Source organism: Peromyscus leucopus, chromosome 2, assembly GCF_004664715.2.
Source record: "Peromyscus leucopus breed LL Stock chromosome 2, UCI_PerLeu_2.1, whole genome shotgun sequence".
Taxonomy (NCBI): Eukaryota; Metazoa; Chordata; class Mammalia; order Rodentia; family Cricetidae; genus Peromyscus; species Peromyscus leucopus.
The window spans coordinates 112,434,864-112,461,770 of NC_051064.1; the positions used below are offsets into that span (position 1 = coordinate 112,434,864).

At 40.5% G+C, this 26,907-nt stretch overlaps 1 protein-coding gene across 4 annotated transcripts in view; it reads left to right on the plus strand.

The window, feature by feature from the left end:
• The first annotated feature begins 5,344 nt into the window (after positions 1-5,344).
• Positions 5,345-26,907, plus strand: part of Eps15 (epidermal growth factor receptor pathway substrate 15) — a 108,809-nt gene continuing 87,246 nt past the window's right edge. For 2 of the 4 annotated variants that reach the window (XM_037202793.1, XM_037202795.1), the window contains exons 1-2: positions 5,430-5,510; positions 25,061-25,102. In XM_037202793.1, coding sequence (XP_037058688.1) covers positions 5,478-5,510; positions 25,061-25,102 — 75 coding nt within the window. In that variant the 5' untranslated portion in view covers positions 5,430-5,477. Of the gene's footprint in view, positions 5,511-25,060; positions 25,103-26,907 lie in introns of all 4 variants that reach the window. The other 2 variants (XM_028888878.1, XM_037202794.1) reach the window with 2 other exon arrangements.

Genomic DNA, 26,907 nt, shown 5'->3' on the forward strand with positions numbered 1-26,907 from the left:
GTGGCTTGGAAGCCTGAGCTCTGCATTACCATGACAATCGCAGTACAACTTTGTTTTAAAGCATAGCACCATTTATGTGGAAGGCCCCTCACAAAGATTCATGCACATAAACCGGCTCTTTGTATATTCAGAGTTCCTCATAGCCTCCCTCACAGCTTCCATTACCCTGCATTTCTCAGCTTCGTGGATGCTGACGTCACAAATGTGTAGTGTTCATGAAAGGCTGCTATGACATCTGCTTTCCAAATCGGGAGGCGAAGAAACAGAAGTAGTAAAGCTTTCCTTCAGGGACAGGTTCGGGAACGGGAAAGTTAGAACAGCACAGATAAGCAACGGCAAAGTTGCCTGATTTGAGAGCTCCTCTTCAGGCTCATCCCAAGTCTTTCACAAATCCATGTTTCACGTTCACCTGTCTATGCTCAGAATTCCAGTTTCTGCAGTCTTCGTGGGGGCTATTTCTCCAGGATGCTAACAATGCACGTTATTAAAGAAATCAGGTTCGAATTGGAAGACCTGTGAGTTATGAACTTGAACAAGTTTCTCTTCTGTACAGTAAGGTAAAAGCAATCCTTAGGTTGTTGGAAAAACAAGTTTGATTCTTAGTACCGAGATTATAGTCATCAGACACGACTTCAGTTCTTGGGGAACATTTTAATGACAGGGATACGTGTGTCAGGTGTTCAAGACAGCCCCTCTGCCTTCTTGTAACTAATAGAGCTACAAACCCATTTAGTAATTAGACGGTTGACTGAAAAGCAGGGAGCTAAGTGGTGACCTTACATAATGCATTGCATAAATATCAGTTACTGAAGATACATAGAGTCCAGGCCAGTCTCTTTCATAGGCCATTTACGCATGGTATCTAATTTTTATTCCATCTGTATAAAGTGTTTATTATTATATCAGAAGTACATGCCAGGAATTTGAAGCTTAGAGCCTGAGAGACATTAAGCTGCCCTAAAAAATAAGTCTTTTTGTCTGCCCTATGTAGCTCATTCCTGTTACAATGAATTAGATCATAATATATCTTCCATTAGCTATATTTTGTCTTCCTAAAATAGATTTGGGATGTGACCCAGTGCTTTGATGAGATCTGGGACACACATTTGCAAATTATCATTGGTATGTCATTAAAAAAAAAATCCATTCTCAGAAGTTGGGCCTTGGGAGTTTGGCCCATCAGTGCTATCCCTACAGACTGCTCCCATCTCCTACTACACGCTAGTAATTGAAACCAGAGCTCATGAGTGGGGAAGCCACTATAAATTGTTGGTGCTCCCAAAGGGACTTGGAGCAATTCCTATCTAAGAAATTTAAGGCAGTCTTCCTTCCCTAGGTGTGCCTTCCTTCTCTTTCCTTCTTTTCATTCTTCCTCCCATCCTTCCCTCCTTCCTCTCTTCATTTTTTTTCTTTTGGATTGAATCATAGACCTTGTGCATACTACTTAGCTATAGCCTCAGAGCATATTTTTCTTACATGAAGACCCAAAGTGCTTCTGTGCCCTTACACATGTGCTTGTAGAGGACAAGGCTGATGCAGGGTACCTGACCTTATTTCTGAGAGAAGATTCCTCATTGAGTTGGAGTGCACCCATTTCTCTAGATTGGCAGGCCATCAAGCCTAGAGGATCCTTCTGTATTTGCTTCTCCAGTGATAGGATTATAGGGGCATGCCAGCCACTTCACTTGGGTTTTCTTTTTCCTTTTTTTTTTTTTTTTTTTCTTTTGCATGGGTGGTGAGGATTGAATTCAGGTCTTCACGCTTGCACTTTACCAACTGAGCCATCTCGCCAGCCTCTCAATGTTCTTATCTGTCAAATGGGCCTAAATTGAAGATACAGATAGGTATATGTGGGAGCCTACAGAGGCTTCCTAGTGAGATCTGAGCTTGCTTCATCCAGCAGGGCAGCTTAAGGGGATGGATTGATCACTTGCGTGGTTACCAGGTGTTTGGAAGGGTTTGCACTTGGCTGTGCTAGGGGGAGGTCTTTTGCTCCACCCCTTGGCATTTCTCTAAACAGCCCTTTAGAAGAGACAGAAGGAGCTGGTGGGTTTTGACCCAGGCCCTGCAGAGGCTGTCCTGTGTTTCTATCTGTCCCTCTCGCCTCTATATTTCTATCTAAATATTTCTCACTTCTCCCTACTCAAGAGAACCCTGGTGAAAAAGTGGGAATGGGTCTCCCACAGGTATACCTGAGATTTTATGTTTAGTTTAGTTCAACAAACTTTTATAAGGTACTGTTAGATATTAGGAGTTAGTTGTGCTAGATTTTGCAAATAAGGACAAATTGTTAAAGCAGTACTATATAAATATGAGGTTTCGTTTTTTCACTTAAAGCAAATGCATAGTAATAGTCTCTTTTATTCCCCTAACCTGCTATGATGTGCACGTGCAGGTCAGAGGACAACTTTCAAGAGTCCTCCCCTTCCAGCTGTTCTCAAACACAAAATGCTCCATGACTTTCAGATTTCCGAACTTAATTTGGGTATTGGCAACTTTAAGCATTTTTCTAAGCATTTTTCATACATCACTTCACAGCCCCCCTAAAATCTATAACTAGTAAGTGATTCCTTGATTACACCTCAATGATTTTGATGCCTAAATTTTTTTTTGATATATCAACTGCTTTGGCTATTAACCACATAACCTTGGGCAAATTACTTGACCTCTGTGACACTGAGTACCTTATTTATGAAATGAATGTGGTAATTGCTTCCTTTTAGAGTTTTTCTTTTCTTTTTTTTTGGTGAAGTTTTATTTCAAACTTAATAATGTGAAGTAGAAGATGCCAAAAGAAACATCAGTTGGGTTATAACTGAAGTTTCAAAGCGGGGATAGTTTCTCCTCTTCTCCCTTGAGCTAAAAGGAATAATAGCAAAAAGAGGTCAAAGGAGACACTCCTGACTAAGTGGTTGCTCATCAGACCTGTATAACTTGCTCTCTGAGGCTGGACCAAGTCAGAGGAGTCTGGGTAGAGTCAGGAGTTCTTGAGGCTCTTTGGTTTTTGCCTGTGATAGAAGAAAAAGTCTAAAAACGGAAGTGGAGCTAACTATACCTTGGGTCTTTGCAACTGTCTCAGTATATTGAGGAATTCTATTATAATGATAACAGCTGTGGGAGTGACAGACTTTTTGGTTTTCACAGTTGGTATTTGTCCTGGAAACAACCATGACTGAGAAAGGAAGAACAATCTAGGCAAAGACATATTGAGGCTGGGTACTTCAAGTCTGAGGAAGATGCAGTATGGAGTCAGTCTTTAAGGATTTTACAGGCCAGTGAGACGCAGACAGGCCCTCAGCTAACTCTTAGAACAAGGTAGAGAAGTGGCCTGAGAAGCAGCTTAGTAGATAAGAGCAATGGGTACCAAGACTGCCAGTCTGAGTTCCTTCCCCGAGACCCCCATGGTGGAAGGAGAGAGCCTACCTCTCCTCCAATCCCCAGACTTACACACACACACACACACACACACACACACACACACACACACACACACACTACTCAATTAAAAAGGCAGAGTATAAAGTCACACCAGAGTAACTAAAGGTGGTATGCAGACTTCTAGAAGGCTTCCTGAAGTAGGCTGCATACAAACTGAGTATGCTGGCTAGTTTTACATTAATTTGATACAAATAGAGTTATCTGAAATGAGGAAACCTCACTTGAGAAAATGCCTCCATGAGATCTCACTATAGGGCATTTTATTATTTAGTGATTGATAAGAGAGGGCCCATCTCTGCGCTGGTGGTCCTGGGTACTATAAGAAAGTAGGCTGAGCAAGCCATGGGTAGCAAGCCGGTAAGCAGCACCTTCCATGGCCTCTGCATCAGCTCCCGCCTCCAGGTTCCTGCCCTGCTTGAGTTCCTGTCCTGACTTCCTTCAACAATGAACAGCAATGTGGAAGTGTAAACCAAATAAACCTTTTTTTTTTTCTCCAACTTGCTTTTTGGTCATGGTGTTTCATCACAGAAAAAGAAACCCTAACTGAGACACTGAGCCTTTGCCGATGAAAATTTCAAGTAAGTGATTGGTTATTCCATTAAAGGTGGTAACATGAGAAAGTGTAAGGTGTATGGTGTTCAATATAGGCAGGATGAAGGCCTTTATTAAGTATATACTATAATGTTATGATGTTAAAATACATATATCAAAAAAATTCTTGTCATTGAGGAGCTCTTGGTGTGTGTGTGGGGGTGTAGACCTACACAAACAAGTCATTAGGGGAATGCTGACTTCCTTCTGTAGAGACATTAACAAAAAGAGTGTGTACACTGGTTTGGAGAGGAGATACTTTTGCCAAGAAGTAAATTTTGGGATGGGACCTAGGGCTTTGTGCACACACTGTACCACTGAACTGCACTGTGGTCCTACACATGCTCTTTTACTGAACAATCCAGGAGAGGCAGGCAGCAGGCAGGGGAAGTAGTCTCTCCTGCTCCCTGGATTTTGTCTTTAGGAGGGAAGGATTTACATGCCTTCATTTTCAATTTGACAGCAGGTGGAAAGGCTTTTGGAGTTAAACTGTAATCTGGCTTTCTAGTCAGCTGTTGGACTTTGGGTAAGAGACTCTGTGTGTGTGTGTGTGTGTGTGTGTGTGTGTGTGTGTGTGTGTGTGAGTGATGCATTCCTTTTCTATTAATTTCAGACAGGGTTTCATATGTATCACCTATGTATATTCTTGGCTGTTCTGGACTTACATAGACCAGGCCATAGGGAAGCTCACAGAGATAGATTAAAGGAATGTGTGCCACCATACCCAGCAGGGTTTCATCTTCCTCATTTGTATAGCTTCTTCTGTTTTAAATTCCCTAGTCATGCAATTTTTTTTAAAGAGGGGCGGTGGTGGCTCACGCCTTTAACCCCACACTTTGGAGGCAGAGCAGGCGGATCTTTGTGAATTCGAGGCCAGCCTGGTCTATATAGTGAGCTCCAGGACAGCTAAGGCTACATACAGAGACATCCTGTCTCAAAAGCAAACAAACAACAATAAAGCATGGAGCGCAGAGCCCATCACATATAAATCAGTATCATTTAATATTATCATTTCGACACCATTGCTGTCATTACTCAGTACCATTACTCCTGTAGTTCCCACAACCCACCTGGGCATGGGTCTCTTTTCCCGCACTTTTCAGAACCGGCAGCCCGGAAAGGTGCGCGTTCTGCCTACACTCCTCGGGTCTCTGTGGCGCCGCCTCCGCCTCCAGTCCGCCCCGGTGCTCCATCCGCACCGGGTTTTCCAGGGCGGCCGGGGTCAGGGCCTGGTTCCGCGCCTCCGACTCCCGCGCCGGGCTTTGCGCGCCGCCGCGGCCTGTGGGGCCGGTGGGGCGGGGCGGGGCGGCGTGAGGAGGGAAGTTGTCGAAGTTCGGGGGAGACGCCCGGCCGCCGGCCTCGCCTACGGCCTGTCCCTCCGCCTCCTTCCCGCCCCGGGGCCCCGTCCGTCCGTCCTTCCTTCCCCTCCCGTGCATGATGGAAACACCATGGCTGCGGCAGTCCAGCTCTCCCTGACACAGGTAACGCCGCCCGCCGCCGGTCTGCCCGGCTCGACCCGCCGGGGTTCCCCGGCCCTCCCCCACCGCTCTCGGGCGCTGGCGCGGCGGCGGCCGCCCTCGGGCCGCACGGCGGGAGCGCGTGTGAGGAGCGCGGGCGCCATCCCGAACCGGGAGTCCGGAGCCCCGAGCCCGGAGCCGCGGCCGCCGCGCCCCCACCCCGGGTTCTCGGGTCCCCGGGCGCTCGGTTCCGCCCCGCGCAGCTCCCACCCCGCCGTCTCCGCGGGTCCCCGCGCCGCTCTCCTCCCGGGCTCGGCAGCGCTCACCCGCTCGGGAAGTTTCTCTACGGGCCTGACGGGCCGCCAGGTGAGCTCCCGTGGGGCTCGCGCGGTGCGAGGCTCGCCCTCGACGGAGCAGGGTCCCTCGGCTTTGCTCAGCTCGGGCGGGCGGGAGTGACCGCCGCCGAGTTTCCCCCAGATCCCCCCCGAGTCAGCCTCACTTTGAGAAGTCGTACCCGTGCCCAGGTGCTTGCCCTGCTCGCGCCTTTCCCCCCTGGGCAGGTTAACTTGTGCTCAGACCCCCTTTGCAGACTTTCCCACCCGCGAGGGCCGGTCTCAGATCGCCGTCCTGGGAGGTTACAGCGTCAGCCTTCAGCAGGTGGGGCGGCTCCGTCCGCCTCGCTGCCGGGATCCCCGGTACTGGGAAGATAACTTTGTCCTAGGACGGTTTCTGCCGAAAGCTGTTTTTTTTTTTTTTTTTTTCTCTCTCTCTCTCTCTGACTCTTCTCCCTCCCTCCCGAGCCCCATCCTGGAGTTTTATGGGAAACCTCTGAACATCATCATTCACTCGGGAGAGCCCAGAGTTCTCCGTGTCTTTAAAGCCCTAGTGCAGTCATCTCAAGACGTCCAGAAGGACGAGGTGCCACACACCTGCCATTGCGGAAATCCATCTTCACTCTCCAGAAGTTTGCCTTCCCCGGAGCTGGTGGCTGTGACCACCTCAGCCTAGAGCCTGCCCTGTGATAGCTCCCTGCCATCTTGTCTCCTCGGCCTAGATTTGCCTGTACTTAAGCTTTACACTTAAGGTAGGGCATGTGTTTGAACAGTAGACTCCTTCTGTGTTATCATAAAGAGGTCTTGAGGTGTCTTTTTTTCCCCTAGCATTTTGGGGTAGAGAGAAAAAAGTATTTCCTCCAGGAACCAGGATGGAGATTTTTATTTACTTACTTATTTTTGAAACAGGGTTTCATGTAGACCAGGCTGGCTTTGAACTCACTATGTAGTCACGAATGACCTTGAACTTCGGATCATTCTGCCTCCATCTCCCAAGTGCCGGGATTTTAGGCTGGACCACTATATATACTATTTATTTATTGCCGAAAATCAAACCCAGGGCTTCATGCCGGCTAGGCAGGCATTAGGCAGGCACTCTACCAACAAAGCCATATCCCCAGCAAAGTGATTTTATATATACCGTATGTCTTTCCCCCCCCCCTTCCTCTTTCTCAGACACACATACACACATCTCTTCAGGTCTACAGGAATAGCCTCATAAACGACACTTTACATTTCCAAATGTATTTCCCCTGGGTCATTGTGTTTTGATCAGCAGATAACAGGGAAGCATTTTTAGGATGAAGCTTTTAGCTGGTTTTGTCTTGGTCATGAATGTGTTTGGAACGGTCCTTCTGAAACTCACATTTGAGGAATGGAAACATTGACTTTTGGGTGTTGACTTTCTGAGTCTAGTTAGTGACCTGCCTTAAACATGATCCCTGTTGGCAGTCTGGTGTATTCTGACTCTGTTGGCTAATTCTGGCAGTTTCCCCTCTCTCAAAGATTTTGTTCCCGTGAAGACTTCTGTAGAACTTCGTCTTGGTTGTGTGCCTACTGGATTTTCTCCTTGGATGGGACTGTTTCTGGTTCCTGTTTACTATCTTTCATCTCTGGAAATTTGCTTCGGGCCCTCACTTTTATAGTCACTTTGACAATTTACATATGTTCTCGTGGTTATATATTTAGGTGTTGACGTGTATCCAGAGTGAATGCTGAATCAATAAGGGGAATTGTCCTTTAGTGTCTCACATTTGAATTCATATTAAGTCAAATAAGTCGATTTAGAATATTTTGATATTACAATACCAAGATGCATTATATTGTAAAGGCACAGAAAATCTGTTTTTAAATATTTACATCTTCCTTTAAAACTTAGTAAACTTGTGGTTTTTAGATTTAATTAATGTGTATGAGTGTTTTGTCTGCGTGTGTATATGTACATATGGGCACATGCATGCCTGGTCGGAAGAGTGTCAAATCCTCGGGAACTAGAGTTGTGGATGAACCACCCCGTGAGTACTGGGAACCGAACTTGGGTTCTCTGCAAGAGCAACAAGTGCTCTTAACCTGAGCTAAGTCATCTCTACAGCCCCTGCTTTTTATATTTGTGTGTGTGTGTGTGTGTGTGTGTGTGTGTGTGTGTGTGTAGCACTATGTAGCCTTGGGTGCCTGGAACTCTGTAGACCAGGCAGGCCTCGAATTCATAAGAGTTATAGCTACCTCTGTTAGATTTTTTTTTTTTTTAAGTTAAATTAATTGGGTCTGCTGGCACATACTTGTAATCCCATTACTTGTGAGTTGGGGGCAGAAGGAATACTGATGGTTTGAGACTAGTGTGAGCTACATAGCATATAGTTAAGCCAAGGCAATGCACTGAGACTGTTTACAAAAGTGTGTGTGTGTGTGTGTGTGTGTGTGTGTGTTGTATGTGTGTGGTGCATGCATGTGAGTGTGCAGGTGCATGTGCCTGTTGGAGTGCATGCCGAAACCAAAGGAGGATGTCAGGTGTCTTCCTGTATTACTTCTGCCTTGCTTCTTTGAGGCAGGTCTCTCAGTGAATGAGAGCTTGCCATTTTGGTTAGATGGGCCAGCTAGCCAGTGAGTTCTTGAGATCTGCTTGCACTGGCTCTCCAGTGCTGAGGTTACAGGTATGCTCAGCCATGCTGGGCTTTTTATGTGGGTACTGGGGATTTGAATTCTGCTCTTTATGCTTACATAATGTTTTTGCCTACTGAACCATCTTCTCAGTTCCTCAAATTTTTTATTTAAAAATTTTTTTTAACCGCTTGAACTAAGTCAAGTCAGATAGTGATGTAGCCTGGTTTCATATTCATTATTGATCTATTTATGTTACCTTCCATTTCTCTTTTCTACTCTTCTAAAAGAGTCAGAGACAAGTGAACTCAAGTGAGAGATTCTTCAGGGCAGAGGTGTTGTGGACGGTAGGCAGTGTCTGGCTATATTGCTCATTCTGGCCCAGGCTCTTAGATTTAAGTGATCCTTCTGTCCCAAGTCTCCCAAGAAGCTGGCATTATGGATGTGTGCCACTGGGCCCAGTAAAGGACATTTTAAAACTCATCTCTTTCTCCAGTTGTTCATTTGAAAGAAAGTGATTGATAACTCTGTGTCTCTGTGAGACTGTTGAAGGGCGCTTTGACGGTTAAAGATTAATCAGTACTAGTTTCTGTCTCTGGCAATTAGATGATCAGTTTGGAGTAGGTTCACTTCATTTATATTTACTCATTCAGTGAGCAAACGTGTGTGTGTGTGTGTGTGTGTGTGTGTGTGTGTGTGTGTGTTTGAGACGGGGTCTCTAGCCCTGGTTGTCCTGGAACTCGGGAGTTCTCCGTAGACAGAGATGGTCTGGACTTACCAGAGATCAGCTTGCCTCAGCCTCTCAGGTGCTAGGATTAAGTGAATATGCTATGCTTGTCTTCTGCAAATTTTTTAAATATTAGGTATAACACACTGAATTGGGGTTGGCTTTTTAGCTTTTTGGCCCTTATCACTTAAACAAAAATAACAAATTGAAGAAAAATGTGAAAAATGTTTTAGTTTATGCTTCCCTTCCCTTTTGAATGCCTGCCAAACATTCCTCTCTTTCTTTACCAAAAGATTAAAATTAAGTTTTGCCTTCTAGAGATGATAGAATACTAGATTAAGAAAATGAGTGTTATTTTCAGCTTTGCCAATAGATATTGCATTGAGTAAAACCTGTAGACATCTGCTCTCTTAGCCTTGAAAAATGGATCCATGTTGGTTAGGAGCACTGGCTGCTCTTCTAGGAGAACCTGGTTCAATTCCCAGCACCCATATGGTGGTTAACAACCCTCTATAAATCTAGTTCCAGGGAGTGTGACCCCATCTCCTGGTCTCCTCAGGCACTGCACTTAAGAGGTACTTGTAGGTAAAACACCCATACACATAAAATAAGTGGGTTAAAAATTATCTAACAAATAATGATGAACATTTGCTATCTGCAAAAAATTATAATCTTAGACTATACTAACAAACAAAATGTTGTAGAATATTATTTTACGGTGTGTTACTTTTGTTTATGTTGCATTTATTTAACTCTGTGAATCTGTGTTACTATGCCTGTCTAAAACACCTGATGGTTTAATAAAGAACTGACCAATAGCAAGGCAGGAGAAAGGATAGGCAGAGCTGGCAGGTAGAAAGGATATATATATATGGAGAAATTGGGAGGAGGGATCTAAGATCTAGGAGCCAGAGGAGGAGGACTACTTAAGGGGCCAACCACCCAGCTATACAGCAAGCCACGGAACAAGAGTAAGATTTACAGAAGTAAGAGAACCAGAAAAGCCCAGGGGCAAAAGGCAGATGGGATAAGTTAAGGAAGCTGGCTAGAAACTAAGCCAAGCTAAGGCCGGGCATTCATAAGTAAGACTAAGCCTCATGTGTGAATTTATTTGGGAGCGGGGTGGCAGGCCCCCCAAAAAAGAGAAAAAACAAACAAACAAACAAACAAACAACAACAAAATAATAATTTTTGAAGCTTACAGACAAAAAATGTAGAGCTTAAATTTTAATAGGGGGGTTTGAACATTATTACTTACTTTTCCAGCTCTAACACTCTGTTTTGTAAATCATACCCAATGATGTGTTGGTTTTCCCACAGTACTTAGTACGGCACAGCCTTGTTTCTCCTTTCAATTTTCACTTTCCTTTTCTTGATGAGAAATTCAAACAGTAACATGACGGCTCAGGCTCAGGCTAATCCCAGCACGTGAGAATCTGAGACAGGATTATTGTGAATTTGAGACCAGAATGGCAACAAAGTAAACTGCAAATCAGCCTAGGCTACAGAGAGCTTCTATCTGAAAAAAACAAAATATTCCTAGATGAAGAGCTGCAGGCAGTTAATGCAGAGAGAGGGAGAATTAGTCTTTCCTAGGGATGAATCCCCTAATTGGTTATCCAATACCAAGTCACCAGCCCGAAAAACATATATATGAGCCATACTCAGCACGTTGTATTTACATATCTATTCATTCATTCATATATATATATATATATACACACACACACACACACATATATATATACACACACACGTGTGTGTGTGTGTGTGTGTGTGTGTGTGTGTGTAGTAATAAAAAGAGGCCATGAATTTGAGGGGAGGAACTGGACTTGGGTGGGGTTGGAGGAAAAAAAGGTGGCCCAGTTGGGAAGTGATGTAAATACAGTACATATATAAAATTAAAAACAATTTAGGGGAAAGGGGAGAACTTGAATGAGAGAGATCTGATTTTTGCCTTTTTTTTTTTTTTTTGGTAGATTATAGAAAAGACAGGTAACATTTTTGTGTCTTCTTTTTGAGCACTTTGTAGCAAACCCAGAGCCTTATGAATACTACTGCTGGGTATTTGCTCATTGACTCTCACTATGCAGCCCTGCTGGTCTGCATCTAACAGAGATCAGTCTGGTACAGCCTCCCAAATGCTGGGAATAAAGGTGTGCACTATACCTGGCCTAGTAAATTCTGTCTTAGTTAAGGGTTACTATTGCTGTGATGAAACACCATGACTTAAAGCCAGTTGGGAAGGAAGGGGTTTATTTGGTTTACACTTCCATATCAATGAAGGAAGTCAGGATCCTGAAGGCAGGAGCTCATGCAGAGGCCATGGAGAAGTGATGCTTACTGGCTTGGTCAGCCTGCTTTCTTATAAAACCCAGGACCACCTGCCCAAGAGTGACCCCACCCACAGTGACCTCCCTCCCCCTCATCAATACTAATTAAGAAAATGCCCTATAGGCTTGCCTGCAGCCAGAGTTTATGGAGGCATTTTCTCAGTTGAGGTTCCCTTCTCTGAGATGACTGTAGCTTGTATCAAATGGATATAAAACTAGCTAGCACAACTTTTTAAAGTTTTGCTTGCCTTGAATTCTAGTACCCTGGAGGCAGAGGCAGGCAGAACTCTTGAGTTGGGGCCAGCCTGGATTTCGTAGTAGAGATGCTGTTTAAAAAACAAAACAATTTTTTTCAACTGTCCATTTCTTTTTTTTTTTTTTTTAAGATTTATTTATTTATTACATATACAACATTCTGCCTTCATGTATCCTTGCATGCCAGAAGAGGGCACCAGATCTCATTATAGATGGCTGTGAGCTACCATGTGGGTGCTGGGAATTGAACTCAGGACCTCTGGAAGAGCGGCCACTTCTCTTAACCTCTGAGCCATCCCTCCAGCCCCCCATTTCTTCTTCTAATGTCTCTGTCCCTACTAATACTACTCCTAGCTCCTTTTGCTTTTTTTCCTATTTGACAGAAGTGGTACTTCAGTTAATAATTCATTTTACAAATGGGGGAGGTAACTTATGTAAAGCAAGAAGTGGTTGATAGAGCTAAGTTTTTGTTGGTGGTGGGTGGGTGGTTTGGTTGTTACTTAGCCCCTAACTGTGACTCTGTACCAAGGTTGGACTTGAACTCTAGATTTTTGTTGCCTCAGCCTCCCAGATACTGAAAGAACAGGCACATACAATTCCTGACTGAGATCTAAGATTGGAACTAAGATGCATGAAACTAAAGGCGTTTCATTGTACTTTTTTGTGTACTAGATGTGTAGCATGTCTGACTCATGTCTTTAAAAAAAAGTGTATGCTTTGTTTTAGTTGGGTGGTAAGTTTCTTTTTTCTTCTTGAGACAATCTCACTATGTAGCTCTTGCTGGTCTGGAACTTGCTGTGTAGACCAGGCTGGCCTCAAACTCATAGAGATCTGCCTGTCTTTGCCTACTGGGTGTTGGGATTAAAAATGCCCAGCCCAGTAGTAAGTTTCTTGAGGAAGAATCTGTGACTTGCAAATCTTGGGTGCTTTTGTTGGTATCTGGATATGGTTGTGGGTGTATCGTACACTTCATTATGAGCTTTTTATTTTTATCAAAATGTGGTATAATTACTATCTTAAATACTTATTATTCAGATTAAATTGAAGTTTTCTTATTTTGGTATATAGAGATTTTTTTTTTGAAGGTTTAGGGCTCTGTGTGCTTGTTGGGTCCAGTGTTCTACCACTGAACTAAACCCATGGTCCAGCTTTGTTATTTAACAGGTTCTCACTGTGAAGTACTGGCTGGCCCTGAGCTTACATATACATAGACCAGGATGGCCTCCAACTTAGAGTCTCCTGTCTCTGCCTCCTGGGTACAGGGATTAATAAAGGTGTGTGTCTCCCCACCCAGCCAAGATTTAATTTTTATAATAATTTTTTAAAAAGTATTTATTTTCCGTGTGTTCAAGTTTGATGCCTATATATCTCAATTTTGAGGAATTGGTTCTCTCCTACTGTGTGCTTCTAGGGATCAAATTCAGGTCCTCAGGCTTTCAACAAGTACTTTAAACCAGAAGGATTTGTAAATTGTTGCTTTAAAAAAACCAAAATCCTACTGTATGACCTAAAACCAATATGTACTCTGGCAGGCTAACACTGGAAAATCATGGGTTTGAGACTAGCCTTGTCTACATAGTAAGTTCTAGGCCAGTCTTAGAAGCATAGTGAGACGCTATCTTAAAAAAATGAAACAAAACAAAGACTGAGTGTATTGGTGTACATCTGTAAGTTTAAGTGCTGAGTGTGGGGGCAGAAGGATGATCAGGATTTCAAGGTCATTCTTGGTTACATGGCAAGTTCCTAGTTAGTTAGTCTGGGTTATATGAAAAACCCTGTCTTAAGCCAAAACCCAAACCACAAACAACAAAAATTCCAAATCAAACCCAGAAGCCCCAAATGCTGTAAGTAGTATAAGAATGCTTTATTTATTTGAGAAAGGGTTTCCTTGTGTTTTCTAGACTGACCTGGATTTTGTAATCTTCCTGCTTTAGTTTTTTAGAATGCTGGGATATGTAGTTTTATTGTTGTTGGCTTTTTAATTTTAAGAATGATAAAATTTTGTTACAAAAATTTGGAAATTGGAGGGGAACATCCCCAATAACTTCGATTTCTTGTACTTATTTATCTATTCATTTATTTTGAGATTTGATCTCTCTTTGTAGCCCAAGATGGTCTTGGAGTTCCTGTGTCAGTCTCTTGCTGATATTACAGGTGTGTGTCATTTTGAGTTTATTTTTAATTTCATAAAAAACCAGAATGTGTAGTTGGGCAGTAGTGGCTCAGTGCCTTTAATCCCAGCACTTGAGAGGCAGAGGCAGGCAGATCTCTGTGAGTTTGAGGCCAGCCTGGTCTACAGAGCGAGATCCAGGACAGCCAGGACTACTAAGAACCCTATAGGGCTGAAAACAAACTCACCACATGTACTAGTAAACATATCAACTTACTGCTTCAATTTAACAGTTATGACAAAACATACAGGGTAGAGTTTGAGAATTACAACCTGTTTTCACAATCAGAAAAGGAATATTTTACTCAACATGACAGATTTGAGATATTATAGGAAAGGTGCAATGATGATTTTTTTTCCCTTTTTTTAACTTATTATATTTTTTATTTTGAGTATATTTAGTATACTCAGGATCTCTGCTTACTCCAGAGACAACTAACTAGTCATTGTTAAAATGGTTCAGCATGTTCAGCACTTGGGAAGGATTGGGTTAGTTATAATTAAGAGCAGTTGGGTTTGTCCAGTAGTGTCTCAGGGACAATTAAGAGTGCATTCCTTTATTTTCATTTGTTTACAAGCTAATGTTAGTAACAGGTTCGTATACTGTCTTCAGTCACCTCATTTTAAATGTTCATTATGGCATTTTACTTGCATTCCAAAGAAATATAAAATCTTCTTTGTGAATTTGGGTTTTAATAACATTGTAACTCTGGAAACAAAAGCAGAAAAATAGTTTCCCAGAGATTCTAATTTTTTTTTTTGAGAATTGGTAGAAAATAATAAAAGAAAAGAAAATGTTAATTAGACAAACTCATATGATAGAATTTCATTTTAAATCATTTTAATTCTCACTAACAAAATGTGCCTTCATTTAAAAATTATCTTTAGGGGCCAGTGGGGGTTCAGTGTAGGTAAAGGCCTTTGCTGTTAAGCCTGATAATCTTGGGTTTGATTCCCAGGACCCACTTGGTGGAAGGAGAGACTGACTAATACACACTGGTGTGTGTGCTGACACAGTCTCACACAGTGGTTTAAAAAAAACCTATTGGAGAAATTATTTTGGCCACTCCACGTAGTTAAAAGGATATTTATTTAATGGCGAAACTCACAAATTAAGTAATGGGTAGGTCGCAGGGTCTGGGGAAGGTGTAATGCAGTCCAACGGTGTTCTCCGGAGCTCTACACAGTCAATCTGCACTGGTCAGCGTCCTGGCACGAGAGAGCGCCCAGAGCGAGTGCTGGCCCATCCAGCTCTCGGGTCCCCAGGCGCCTCCCCTCGCCCCGCCTCGTAGGCGTGACAGTTGCCAGAGTCTCAATGGGGGTTGGAACTTCCAGAACCAAGTTGGAATGGCTACCCACTACAAAAACCCAAGTTATCTTAGTTATTAGAAGGTTTAAATAGTCCGAAGGACTTTATAATTTGGATACATAAGTGGAAAATTAAATTCAGAAAAATGATTTTAGTTAAACATATACAGGAGAAAGACTGGAAGAAAAAACACTTAGGATTTTATAATAGCATTAATTATAGCTTTTAGTTACCTCACCTTTAATAGTGAGCATGTATTCCTTCTGTTAGCAACTGGTTTAGCATTTTTATATGACACTTGGAAAATTTACTCCTTTAAATTGACATCAACAACAAAGTAAAACTATATTCTAAGATTACACCTGCATTTAGATTTCTTTTCTTTTCTGTCTCTCCCCATCCTCTTGCTGGCCCCTGTTTATTTCACGTTGGCCCAGAACTTGTGTTGTAGGATAACTTTGAACTTCTGATCCTCCTGTCTCCACCTCTCAGTTGTGGGATCTTGTGCTACTACACCTGTTTTTATGCCATAATAGAGCCACACTACCAACTGCATCACATCCTGGTGTCCTTAGAATAAGAATTAAATTTCTTTTTAAATGCTGGAGATTAAACCCAGGGCCTGAGTGTTCTAGACAAGTGCTCTAACATTGAAACACACCTCCTACCCTTTAGAGTTCTTTAAAAAAAAAAATTAAATTAAATTAATCGAGTTTACTCAGTTGTGTTTGTGTGTGTGTGTTACTAAGAATCCAACTCAGAGCCTGGCACATAATAGGCATACACTGTCACATCTGGTGGATTTAATTTTAGATAATCTAATCTTTGTGTTTAGAGAAATTGATCAGAGAAATGATGATAATTATAATTGGTTTGGAGAATTCAGTTAGAAGAGTAATTTATAATTTTGTGTTCTTTATAATTTACAAGGTATTTAGTACTCTTTCATTTGATCTTTATAATAACCAGTGAACCAGGCTGTTTTCATCATTTCGAATTGGAGGATACTGAGGCTCATAATGTGGGATGTACGTTTTATCTTCAGAGATAAAAGGGAACAGGAGTCTAGGTCTGAAAAAAAAATACAATTCTAGTTTACTGCCTGCTCTAGGCCCTTCGTCCATTTCCCAGAAGCAGCTAGTCCTATGTGTATATTCTGTAATGATCTTTTTCTTTCTCTGATTGTGTTTTTTTAAAAAAACGTTTTTGATGTGCTGCTATTTTACAACTTTACTATCAATTTTAGTTTGTCTGATGTAGGAAGTTCTGTGTTAGTGCATATTTAAAGCATTTCAGGGTAATCCTGTGTATGAATATTCTCAGTTTAATTAACTTAGTCAACCTAATGATGGGCATATCTGTTGTTTTAGTCTTTTATTAGTAGCATTGCAGCAAATATTTTACATATTCTTGTGCCTTAGTTACATGAGTTAGTTTTTGGTGGATATAATTATTAGGTCATATGGTTTACATTTTTTTTCATTAAGAATTTTTTTTTAATTCATTTTACATACCAACCACAGATCCTCCTCTCTGGTTTAAAATTTTTTTTTTTTAGATTTATTTTTCATATATGAGTGTTTTACTTGCATGTGTGAATGTGCACCATGTGCATAGTGCTTAATGCCTCTGGACGTCAAAAGAGGGCATCATAGTTGTGAGCTGCCATGTGGATGCTGGGAAATCAAACTTACATTAGACATGCAACAAATGCTCTTTTTTTTTTTTTTTTTTTTTTTTTAAGATTTATTTATTATGTATACCGTGTTCTGTCTGCATGTATGCTTGGATGCCAGAAGAGGGCATCAGATCTCATTATAGATGGTTGTGAGCCACTGGGAATTGAACTCAGGACCTCTAGAAGAGCAGCCAGCAGCCAGTGCTCTTAACCTCTGCGCCATAATCTCTCCCTCCCTCAAAGGGCATATTTATGCTATATCTTGCTAACACTGTTTAAGAATGCTATTTCTTCCATAGCTTTACCAATATGGTATGTGTGTGTGTGTGTGTGTGTGTATATATATTAGACTTTTTAAATCAGTGTCAGTTTGACATAAAAATTAGATTTCACCATTTTAGTTTGTCATTTCTTTAAGTATGTGTAAGGTTGAAATTGTTACTATTATTATTGGTAAACTGTTTAAGTTTTGTATGTTTAAAATTCATAGCCTTTCTCTCAGAGCTTTTGCCAGATCTAGATTTTTTTTTTCTTTCATTGCTGGATTTTGAACCCAAGGCCTTATGTGTGCTAGGCAAGTGCTGTACCATTGAAGTTTATTTCTATTCAAAATCTATATATTTTTTAAAAAATTATGTGTCTAAGTGTTTTTGCTGCCTACATGTACATGTGTGTGTGTGTGTGTGTGTGTTTGCGAGTGTGTGTGCATGTGTGCCCTATGGCCGTGGTGGTCAGATAAGGGTGTCAGTTTCCCTAGAACTGAAGTTTCAGATGGTTATGAACCACCATGTGGGTGTTGTGAGCTGAATCTGGATCCTCTGTAAGAGCAATAAGTGCTCAAGTGCTCTTAACTGCTGAGCCTTCCTAGCCCTAAATGTAGGGTGTTGTGTGTGTGTGTGTGTGTGTGTGTGTGTGTGTGTGTGTGTGTGTTTGATTTTTGTTTGTTTTTTGTTTTTGTTTGTGTGGGTTTTTTTTTTATTTTTTTTTGAGACTTTTGAAACTTCCTCTGACTATGTAGACCAGGCCAGCTGGGAACTCACAGAGATTTGCCTGCCCTGCCTCCCGAGTGCTGAGATTAAAGGAGTGCACCATCACACTCAAGCAGAGACAGAATAATATATAATATTTCTAACAGTATCACTACATTCTCCCTGACCAGCTCTGTGATCTTGGGCATTCTGTTTAATCTCGAGCTCAGTTGTTTATTTGTATAGTAGAAATAAACTGTCGATCATTTAGGCATGTTGTGACTACAAAATGAACTGATGAATGGAAAAAAGATATGAATGTATTAGGGTTTTCTAGAGTAGTGATTCTCAACCTTTGGGTTGCAACCCCTTTGTGTGTGTGGGTTTCCATATCACATACCCTGCATATCAGATATTTACATTATGATTCATAACAGTAGCAAAGTTATGGATTAGGAACAAAATAATTTTATGGTTGGGGGTCACCACAACATGAGGACTGGACTGTGTTAAAGGGTCACAGTATTAGGAAGGTTGAGAACCATATATATATATATATAAAATACACACACAGAAAAAGGGGGACTTATTAGAATGGCTTATAGACTATGGTCCAGCTAATCCAACAATGGCTGTCTGCCAATGGAAGGTCCAAGAATCCAGTAGTTGTTCAGTCCACAAAGTTGGACATCTCAGCTGGTCTTCAGTATGTGCTGGAATCCCAAAGAAGTAGACTCTAATGCCGGTGAAGGAACGGACTTGCTAGTGAGAGTAAGAGCAGGCGGGCAAGGAGAGAGCTGCTTCCTTCTTTCATAACCTTTATATTGGTTGCTAGCAGAAGGTGTGGTCCAGAGTAAAGGTGTATCTTCCCGCCAGAAAAGGATCTGGATTAGAAGTGCGGTTTCCCATTTCAAGTGACTTCATTAGTAATAACAATGATAATAAAAAAATCCTCACAGGTCTGCCCAGTCATTTGGATTTTAATTAATTCTAGATATAGTCAAATTGACAACTAAGAATAGCCATCATAGCTGGGCAGTGGTGGCACACACCTTTAATCTCAACACTCAGGAGGCACAGGCAGATGGATCTCTGAGTTTGAGGCCAGCCAGGGCTACACATAGAGAAACCCTGTCTGAGCAGGGGGGTTGAAGGTTGGAGGGGAAGAATAGCCATCACAATACATGTAGCTCTCAGTAATTTTTTTTTCTTTAGACTTCGTAGCTTTCTGTTTAAGCTATCTTGTGTAGTGCTCTGTGATATAAATGTGAACTTTGAGACTTGTGTACAAAAATTAGGAGCGAGGTAGAATAAATTTTATATAAATAATACTTTCAAATGAAAGGTTGGGGCTGTTTTTGAAATTCATTCTGAGGTTAAGGATAATCTAGGGTGTTTTGTTTGTTTAATTGATGGTGATTGTTATTTATTGTAGAATATTTAACTATGCAAAGATGTGTTACATTTGTTTAACTGTAAAGATGTGTTGCATTTGTTCATGTTGCGGAATATTTATATAAAGATGTGTTGCTGTTTTACCTTGCCTACCTAAGGCACGTGATTAGTCTGATAAAAAGCTGAATGGCCAATAGCGAGGGAAGAGGTATAGGTGGGACTTCGGGCAAGAAGAGTAAATATAAAGAGGAATTTAGACTGGGGGGTGGGGGGAAGAAACAGTTACGTCACTCATTACAGAACATTGAAACATACAGAAAAATAGCAAAAAGATTGATGTGTCCACAGTTTTTCTGCTATTAGTTTTTATCCCAGGCTTGACTTGAAATCTTGGTCCTCTTACCTCAGCCTCCTGAGGCCTGGTGCATAGGCATGCACCACCATACAGAGTCTGTTTAGAAGGATATAAGTTGAGTGTATTTATTTTTGTTACAAAGGCCATTTATAGTTTATTAAATTTTAGTTATCATTGGAAATTGGCATTAAATGTTAGTGTGAGGAAGATTGAAATATTTCAGTTTGCATCTTCTATATAGTTCATGTTGCTCTCATTCTTATTTGTTCTCTACATTCTGTTCTTTTGTTTTTCCCCTTGGCATTCTTTCAAGCATGGCCTTGTGGGTGGATTCTGGACCATCTGGTACTAGAACAGCTTAAAACTGATTCTGTTGACTCTGCTTTGAGCCATACTTCTTGAAATGTCCTGGTATGTCTTTGTGCTTGGCACATTTTTTTCTTTTATATCCTCACTGCTTTCATGACTAATTTTTCCCTAACACATGAATTTTGGCAGTATCAAGTATTCATGGATTAAGGTGGTCTTGTAGGCCTTTCCTCCAAATCCCTATAATAAAACCTTCAAGACCAGTGTGGTCTATGGAGTGAGTTCCAGGACAGCCAGGGCAACACAGAGAAACCCTGTCTTCAAAAACCAAAAAACAAAAACTTGACAAACTTCGTTGTTTTGAGATGGTCTTTTAAACAAAGGTGTGTGTGTGTGTGGGGGGGGCACCTGCGCTGAGCTGGGTGGTGTGGCCCACGCCTTTAATCCCAGCACTTGGGAGGCAGAGGATCTGTGAGTTCAAGGCCAGCTTGGTCTAGAAAGTGAGTTCCAGGATAGTCTCCAAAGCTACACAGAGAAACCCTGTGTGTGTGTGGAAGTGTTGTTGTTTGAAATTGTGAATAAAAACATCAAAATCATGATCCTCCTGCCTCAGTATCCCAAATGCTGAATCAGTCACTGTGGTGGTTTGAAAAAAATGGCCCCCAAAGGGTTGCCATGGTCATGGTGTCTCTTTACGGCAATAAAATACTGTAAGACAGTCACACTACTTTTCTTTTTTAGAAACAAGGCCTCTTGTAGCCCAGGCTCATCTTGAACTTGCTTTGTAGCTGAGGATGACCTTCTCCTCCTGGCCCTCTGATCCTCCTTAGCTCCTAAGGGCTAGCTAGCGTTACAGGGGTGTGAGCCACTCCTTTTCTGCTTGTGCTTTTGAAGTCTAGGAATCCTCTGCCAGAGCCAAGATTATAAAGATTTGTCCCCAACACACCTTTTGTAGTGTTTTTGTTTTGTTGTTTTTTTTAAAAGGCAGGTTTTTACCTCAGGCTGTCCTGGAACTCAGTAACTATGTAGACCAGGCTGGTCTCAAACTCACAGAGATCCCTCTGGTTCTGACTCCTGAGTGTTGGTATTAAAGGCACGAGCCACCACACCTAGCCAAGAGGGTGATTTTTTTTTTTTCAAGAGTTTCAGGTCTTATATGGTTCCTTGATTGATGCGTTCTTTATCTAATTAAAAAAAAGTGGGTTTTTTTTGTTTTTTTTTTTTTTTTTTACATTTGTGTGTGTGTGTGTGTGTGTGTGTGTGTGTGTGTACAGATGTTGGTCAAAGGACAATTTGTGGGAGTAGGTTTTCTCTTTCTATCATATAGACTGTAGGGATTGAACTCAAGTTGTTGGGTTTAGGGATAAGCACCCTGACCCACTGAGCCGGCTCTCTGGTCCTTTGAGTTACTTTTAATATAGGATGTGAAAGATCCAATTTCATTCTTTTGCTTGTCAGTATCTTTTGCTTGTGGTGCAGTATCCCAGCACTATTATTGTCAAATAATCTTGATGTCATTGTCAAAAGTCAGTTAATCATAGATGAATGGGTTTATTCTGAATTCATAGTTTTGTTCTTTTTGTCTATTCATGTACAGTGTAATGTCTTGAAATAATTGTTTTATAGTGAATTTTGAAATTGAGATGTGTTAGACATTTAACTTCTTTTTCTTATTCGGGAATATTTTGGCTATTCTGAATTCATTGAAACTCTGCATGAACTTTAGATAGAATCAGCTCTACAAAATGTTGACTGGGCTTCTCCTAGGAATTGCATTGAATCAGTAGATGAGTTTGAAAAGTTTTGCCATCTTAACAATGTTAACACCTAATCCATTAACACAGGATGTTTTCACATAGCGCGTGCACACACACACACACACACACACACACACACACACACACACACCACAGAGGGGTTTTCTGTATTGGCTGTCCTGTAACTCTGTAGAATAGGCTGGCCTTGAACTCAGAGATCTGCCTGTCTCTGCCTTCTGAGTATTGGGATAAAAGGCATGAGCCACCACATTAAAAAGAATTTTTAAAGTTTACCTTTAGAAATTTATGTATTTTTAATGTTTTGCACAACAATATCTTATAGTTTTTCAGACTGTGTTTTATAGTTATTAGATTTACTCCTAAATATGCTATTCTTTTTGATGCTAGTGTGAATGGAATTGATTCCTTATTTTATTTTCAAATTTACTGCAAGTGCATAAAATATGATCACTTTTACTTATTGATTTTTTTATATCTTACAACCTTGATAACTTTGTTTTAATGGATTCTTTAGTTCTTTGCTTATGAAGATCTTGTTCTCTGTGAATAGGGATAATTTTACATCATCTAGTCTGGATGACATTTATTTCTTGTTTTTGTCTATATTCCCTGGCTAGCCCCTCCATTATAATAATGAAAAGACATGGCAAGAACAGACATGATGTGCCAGTCTTTGGGGGAAAACTATGTATGCATATAATACAGCCTCACACTGGCAGACCTACAGAGAGAAACTGAAAACTATACATGTATTTTCAGACTGTATAGTAATTTACTTGTGGAATATTAATTTAAGATGTGTTACGTTTGTTTATGCTGGAACATTTGTATAATGATGCAAAGATGTGTTGAATTCTTTTATGTTGCGTTTGTTTAACTTTGTGAAGCTGTGTTACTTTGCCTGTCTAAAACACTAATAAAGACCTGAATGGCCATGAGTGAGGCAGGGGAAAGGATAGGCAGAGCTGGCAGGCAGAGAGAATAAATAAGAGGAGAAATCTGGGAGAAAAAGATCGAGGAGCAAGAGAGGAAGGGGCCATCCACCCAGCTACACAGCAAGCCATGGAGAAAGAAGTAGAGAAAGAAATATAGAAATAGAAAAAGATAAAAGCCCACATGCAAAAGATAGACAGGATAAGTTAAGAGAAGCTGGCTAAAAATAAGCCAAGCTTCGGCTGGGCATTTATAAGAAAGAAATGTCTGTGTGTATATTTATTTGGGAGCTGGGTGGTGGGCCCCCAAAAAGCAAAGAGTAAAAAAAAAAAAAAAAAATTTTTTTTAATTTTTTTTTTTTTTGAAAAGAAGGTATTCTTCTGATTCTGTAAAGAATCAGGACAGTAAAATAGAATTATCACTTGTCTTTGAAATGTTGTCAATTGTTTAAGTTGTTAAAATACTTAAGCTCTACTAGCAGATACCTTGGCTAGGAGTTAGTATACAGTGAAAGTATACTAAGTCCATCCTGGTTTACATTAATGTATTTCAGTGTAATGATAAATAATAGTTCATTTTTAAAATGAGAAATCTGAGACAAATGGTAGTGAGCTGAATGAACTGCTAGGAAAACAAAATGAATCAAGACTCTCTACTGGACAATCGGACATATCCATGGCCATATTGGGAAGCACCATGATGCTTGGAGTGGGGAAAACCAGAGTGTGTATCCTGATTCTCTGACAAGTGACCTCTGAAATTAGTGGCACACACCTTTAATCCCAGCACTCTGGAGGCAAAGGCAGGTGGATCTCTGAATCGGAGGCTAGCCTGGTCTACAGAGAGAATTTCAGGACAGCCAGGGCTGTTACATAGAGAAACTGTCTCAAAAAAATCAAACCAAACCAAACAAAAAAACCAAAACTTTTTTGGGGAAGCAGAAACTACAGGATATGTAGTTGGTGTATACATAATATCTTAACTATATATTAATTTTTACACAGTATATACTCTACACTGTGCTCATGTATTTCTACCCATGCTCTTCCTTTCCCTCACCCCTTAGTAAGTACTGTCAAATCTTTCTTAAATCATATCCTCCTTTTCTGTCTTCACCGATATTTAGATCCTCAACCAGATCGTTTAAAATTATGCCCTAAGTTACTTCCTATGTTTTTCCTATCTTTACATAAACACATGTACATGCACAAATAATCACTTTTTTATTTTTTTTGGTTTTTTTGAGACAGGGTTTCTCTGTGTAGCTTTGCGCCTTTCCTGGAACTCACTCTGTAGTCCAGCCTGGCCTCGAACTCAGAGATCCACCTGCCTCTGCCTCCCAAGTGCTGGGATTGAAGGCGTGCACCACCACCGCCCGGCCAAATAATCACTCTTGAATTTGTCTTCCTTTGTATCCTTATTTCTTTAACTTATACAGTGTCTGCTATGTCAGATAGATAATGCCCTTTATAAATTGTCCTCTACAAAATGCTACACTGTTATTTCTTGTTCGTTACTTTTTCCCCTGTGTATGTGTGTGTGTGTGTGCATATGTATTTGAGACAGGGTCTTGCTATATCAGTTGGACTGGCCACAACTAGATACACAGAGATGTGCCACCACGTCTATACTTCTTCCTAGTTTGTGCAGATGTAGCTGAGCTTTGTTACTTGCATGCATACATGTTATCTCTAAGTAGATTCACCCTCTTTTCTTCTTTCCATAATTTTAAGTTCCTGCTGTCCTGTCATCCCTTAAGCCTCTTAGATGCCCTTCTTTGTCCTGAACATTCTTCCATATTCCTGTACAGGCAAACCTGAGCTTTTGAGCATTGATATTCTTGAGCTGCCTTTCAGATGAGCTATTATGTTCATCAGTTGAACAAGGAACCCTTTGAACTGGGGTGTGAAATGAGTGGCACTGCCTGCATATAAGCACTTCAGATCTGATGACATCAGATCATCATCAGTACACCAGTTTGTGTGCCCCAGGTTGTTTGTGTGGTGCCGTGGTCACAATTATGCCTTTTTACATACTAGCATGTGCTTTCTTACTGTATTGCCTCCCTACCCCCTTTTTGATTACTTTATTGAAGTAGATTTTGAATTGATTTTTAAGTACTGTGGATACTTGGGTAGAGGATGCGCATTTTGAAGAGAGCTTTAAATTGACTTTTGTTATGTATTGGGTTTCTGGGTAGAATTATGCATGAGCAAAAACCTTAGATTCTTGTTTTCCTGAATTTTTGTAATTCTTGTGACTGTGTTTCTTTATTCTCTCCTCCTTGTCCTCAAAGAAAAGAAAAAAAAACAACTTCCTGAAATGAAGTTTCTATCTTTTTGTCTTTGTTTCTCAAATATCTTTTGAATGAGTCCCAAATGTATCATAAAGAATTATTGAATAAAATATAATTGCTATTTATTATTTATTTTAGTTGTCAAGTGGGAATCCTGTATATGAAAAATACTATAGACAGGTAAGATTTTGTTATATTTGTATTCTGAATTAAGCATAAATTATGCTCTCAATTGCTGATTATATGCATGTAGATGAGCAGTCACTAGGTAAATTTGGTGAGTCACGATTCAACTTCGTGGGCTTTAGCCTCTAACATTGAGGACTTGATACTGTTTTTGTCTTGAGAGGTCCTGCTAGATGGTCTCTGCTGGCCTTTTATACATAATTCTACCTTAGTCTTCTGAGTGCTGAGATTACAGGTACACACCAAACACTAGATATTAGCTCTCAGAAAAATGAAAGGGAACTTAATTATCCTAATATCTGTGTTTTAAAAAAAATCTGTAGAACATTAGATATATTCATTCAGATATAAATATCCTAATTAATATTTAAGCCAAATAGAAATAACTTTTATGTGTCGTTTGTTTATTTAGAAATGATTTTTATGTGTCATTTGTTTATTTATTTATTTAGTTGGTGGTTTGGTTCTTGCTCCATGTCTGGCTGGCCTGGCATTCACTGTGTAGTCCAGTTTTGTGTTGGACTTGTCAGAGTCCTCCAGTCTCAGCCTCTAGTGCTGAGATTTTGGTGTGTACCATTACACCTGCCTCAGGTTGTTTTAAAGACATACTAAAGTATAAGTTTTACAGATGAAAACCTGGCTCATACACACATTAAGTGAGCATGGGGCTAAGGGTGTAGCCCTTACGTGTTCATCACATGCAAGGCCCTAGGGTTAATTCCCAGCACCAAAGAACAAACCAACCAAACAAAACATGTATCAAGGATTTTGTTAATTGGCCAGGGAAACATTCAGATATAAAATTAAGAATACAAAAACCAGTTGTGATAATATTTGTGAATCCTAGCACTTAGTGGAAGAAGCAAGAGGATGAAGAGTTCAAGATCATTCTGGATTACATGAGTTTGAGATAGTGTGAGCTATGTAATACCCAACCTCAAAAAACATTGAAAATGAAAATGAGAATATGAATTGTAGTGATTCATATTCAGCCAGAAAAAAATTCATTTGCATTTGTGTAGATAGGAATCATTGCATTGCTAACAGTGTTCTGTAATTTAATTTCTCATTCAACAGAGTTTAAAAGCTCCATTAAAAAGCTAATCAGGAATACATATTTTAGATCAGATAATGTCCTGGTGTTCTAGATGGTTTCAATTGCTCATTTCTTTTTTTGTCCTTGTTTTTTTTTTTTTTTTTTTTTTTTTTCTTGAGAAAAATTCATGTACCCCTAGGCTGACCTTGAACTCATTAAGTAGCAGAGGATGATCTTGAACTCCCAGTCATTTCTGCCTCTACCTTCCAAGTGCTGGGATTACAGGTGTTTGCTACCATGTCCAGCTTCATTTCTGTGTATTTGATTGCTTTCACAGAAAATTTGTAAATTATAGAAAAGACTGGTCTTATTTGGCTTGGCTGGCTATGTCATTGGCAAATACCAATTAGCCAATATAGAGATTCCTTTAGTTTTGACTTGCAAGTCTAGGAGTGTATACTACTTAGCAGCTTCTAAGTCTAATTCTTAAAAATTTGTAGATTCTGATTGCATTTTTTATTTTAAATTACATATATATACTTTTTAAGAGTGTGGCTCTTTTTTTCTTAAATAATTTATTTAATTTTATTTTATGTGTATTGGTATGAGTGTGTCAGGTCTCCTGGAACTGGAGTTATAGACAATTGAGAGCTGCCATGTGGGTACTGGGAATTGAACCTGGGTCCTCTGGAAAAGCAGCCAGTGCTCTTAACTCTGAACCATCTCTTCAGCCCAAGAGTATGGTTCTTAAGAACTTATGTTG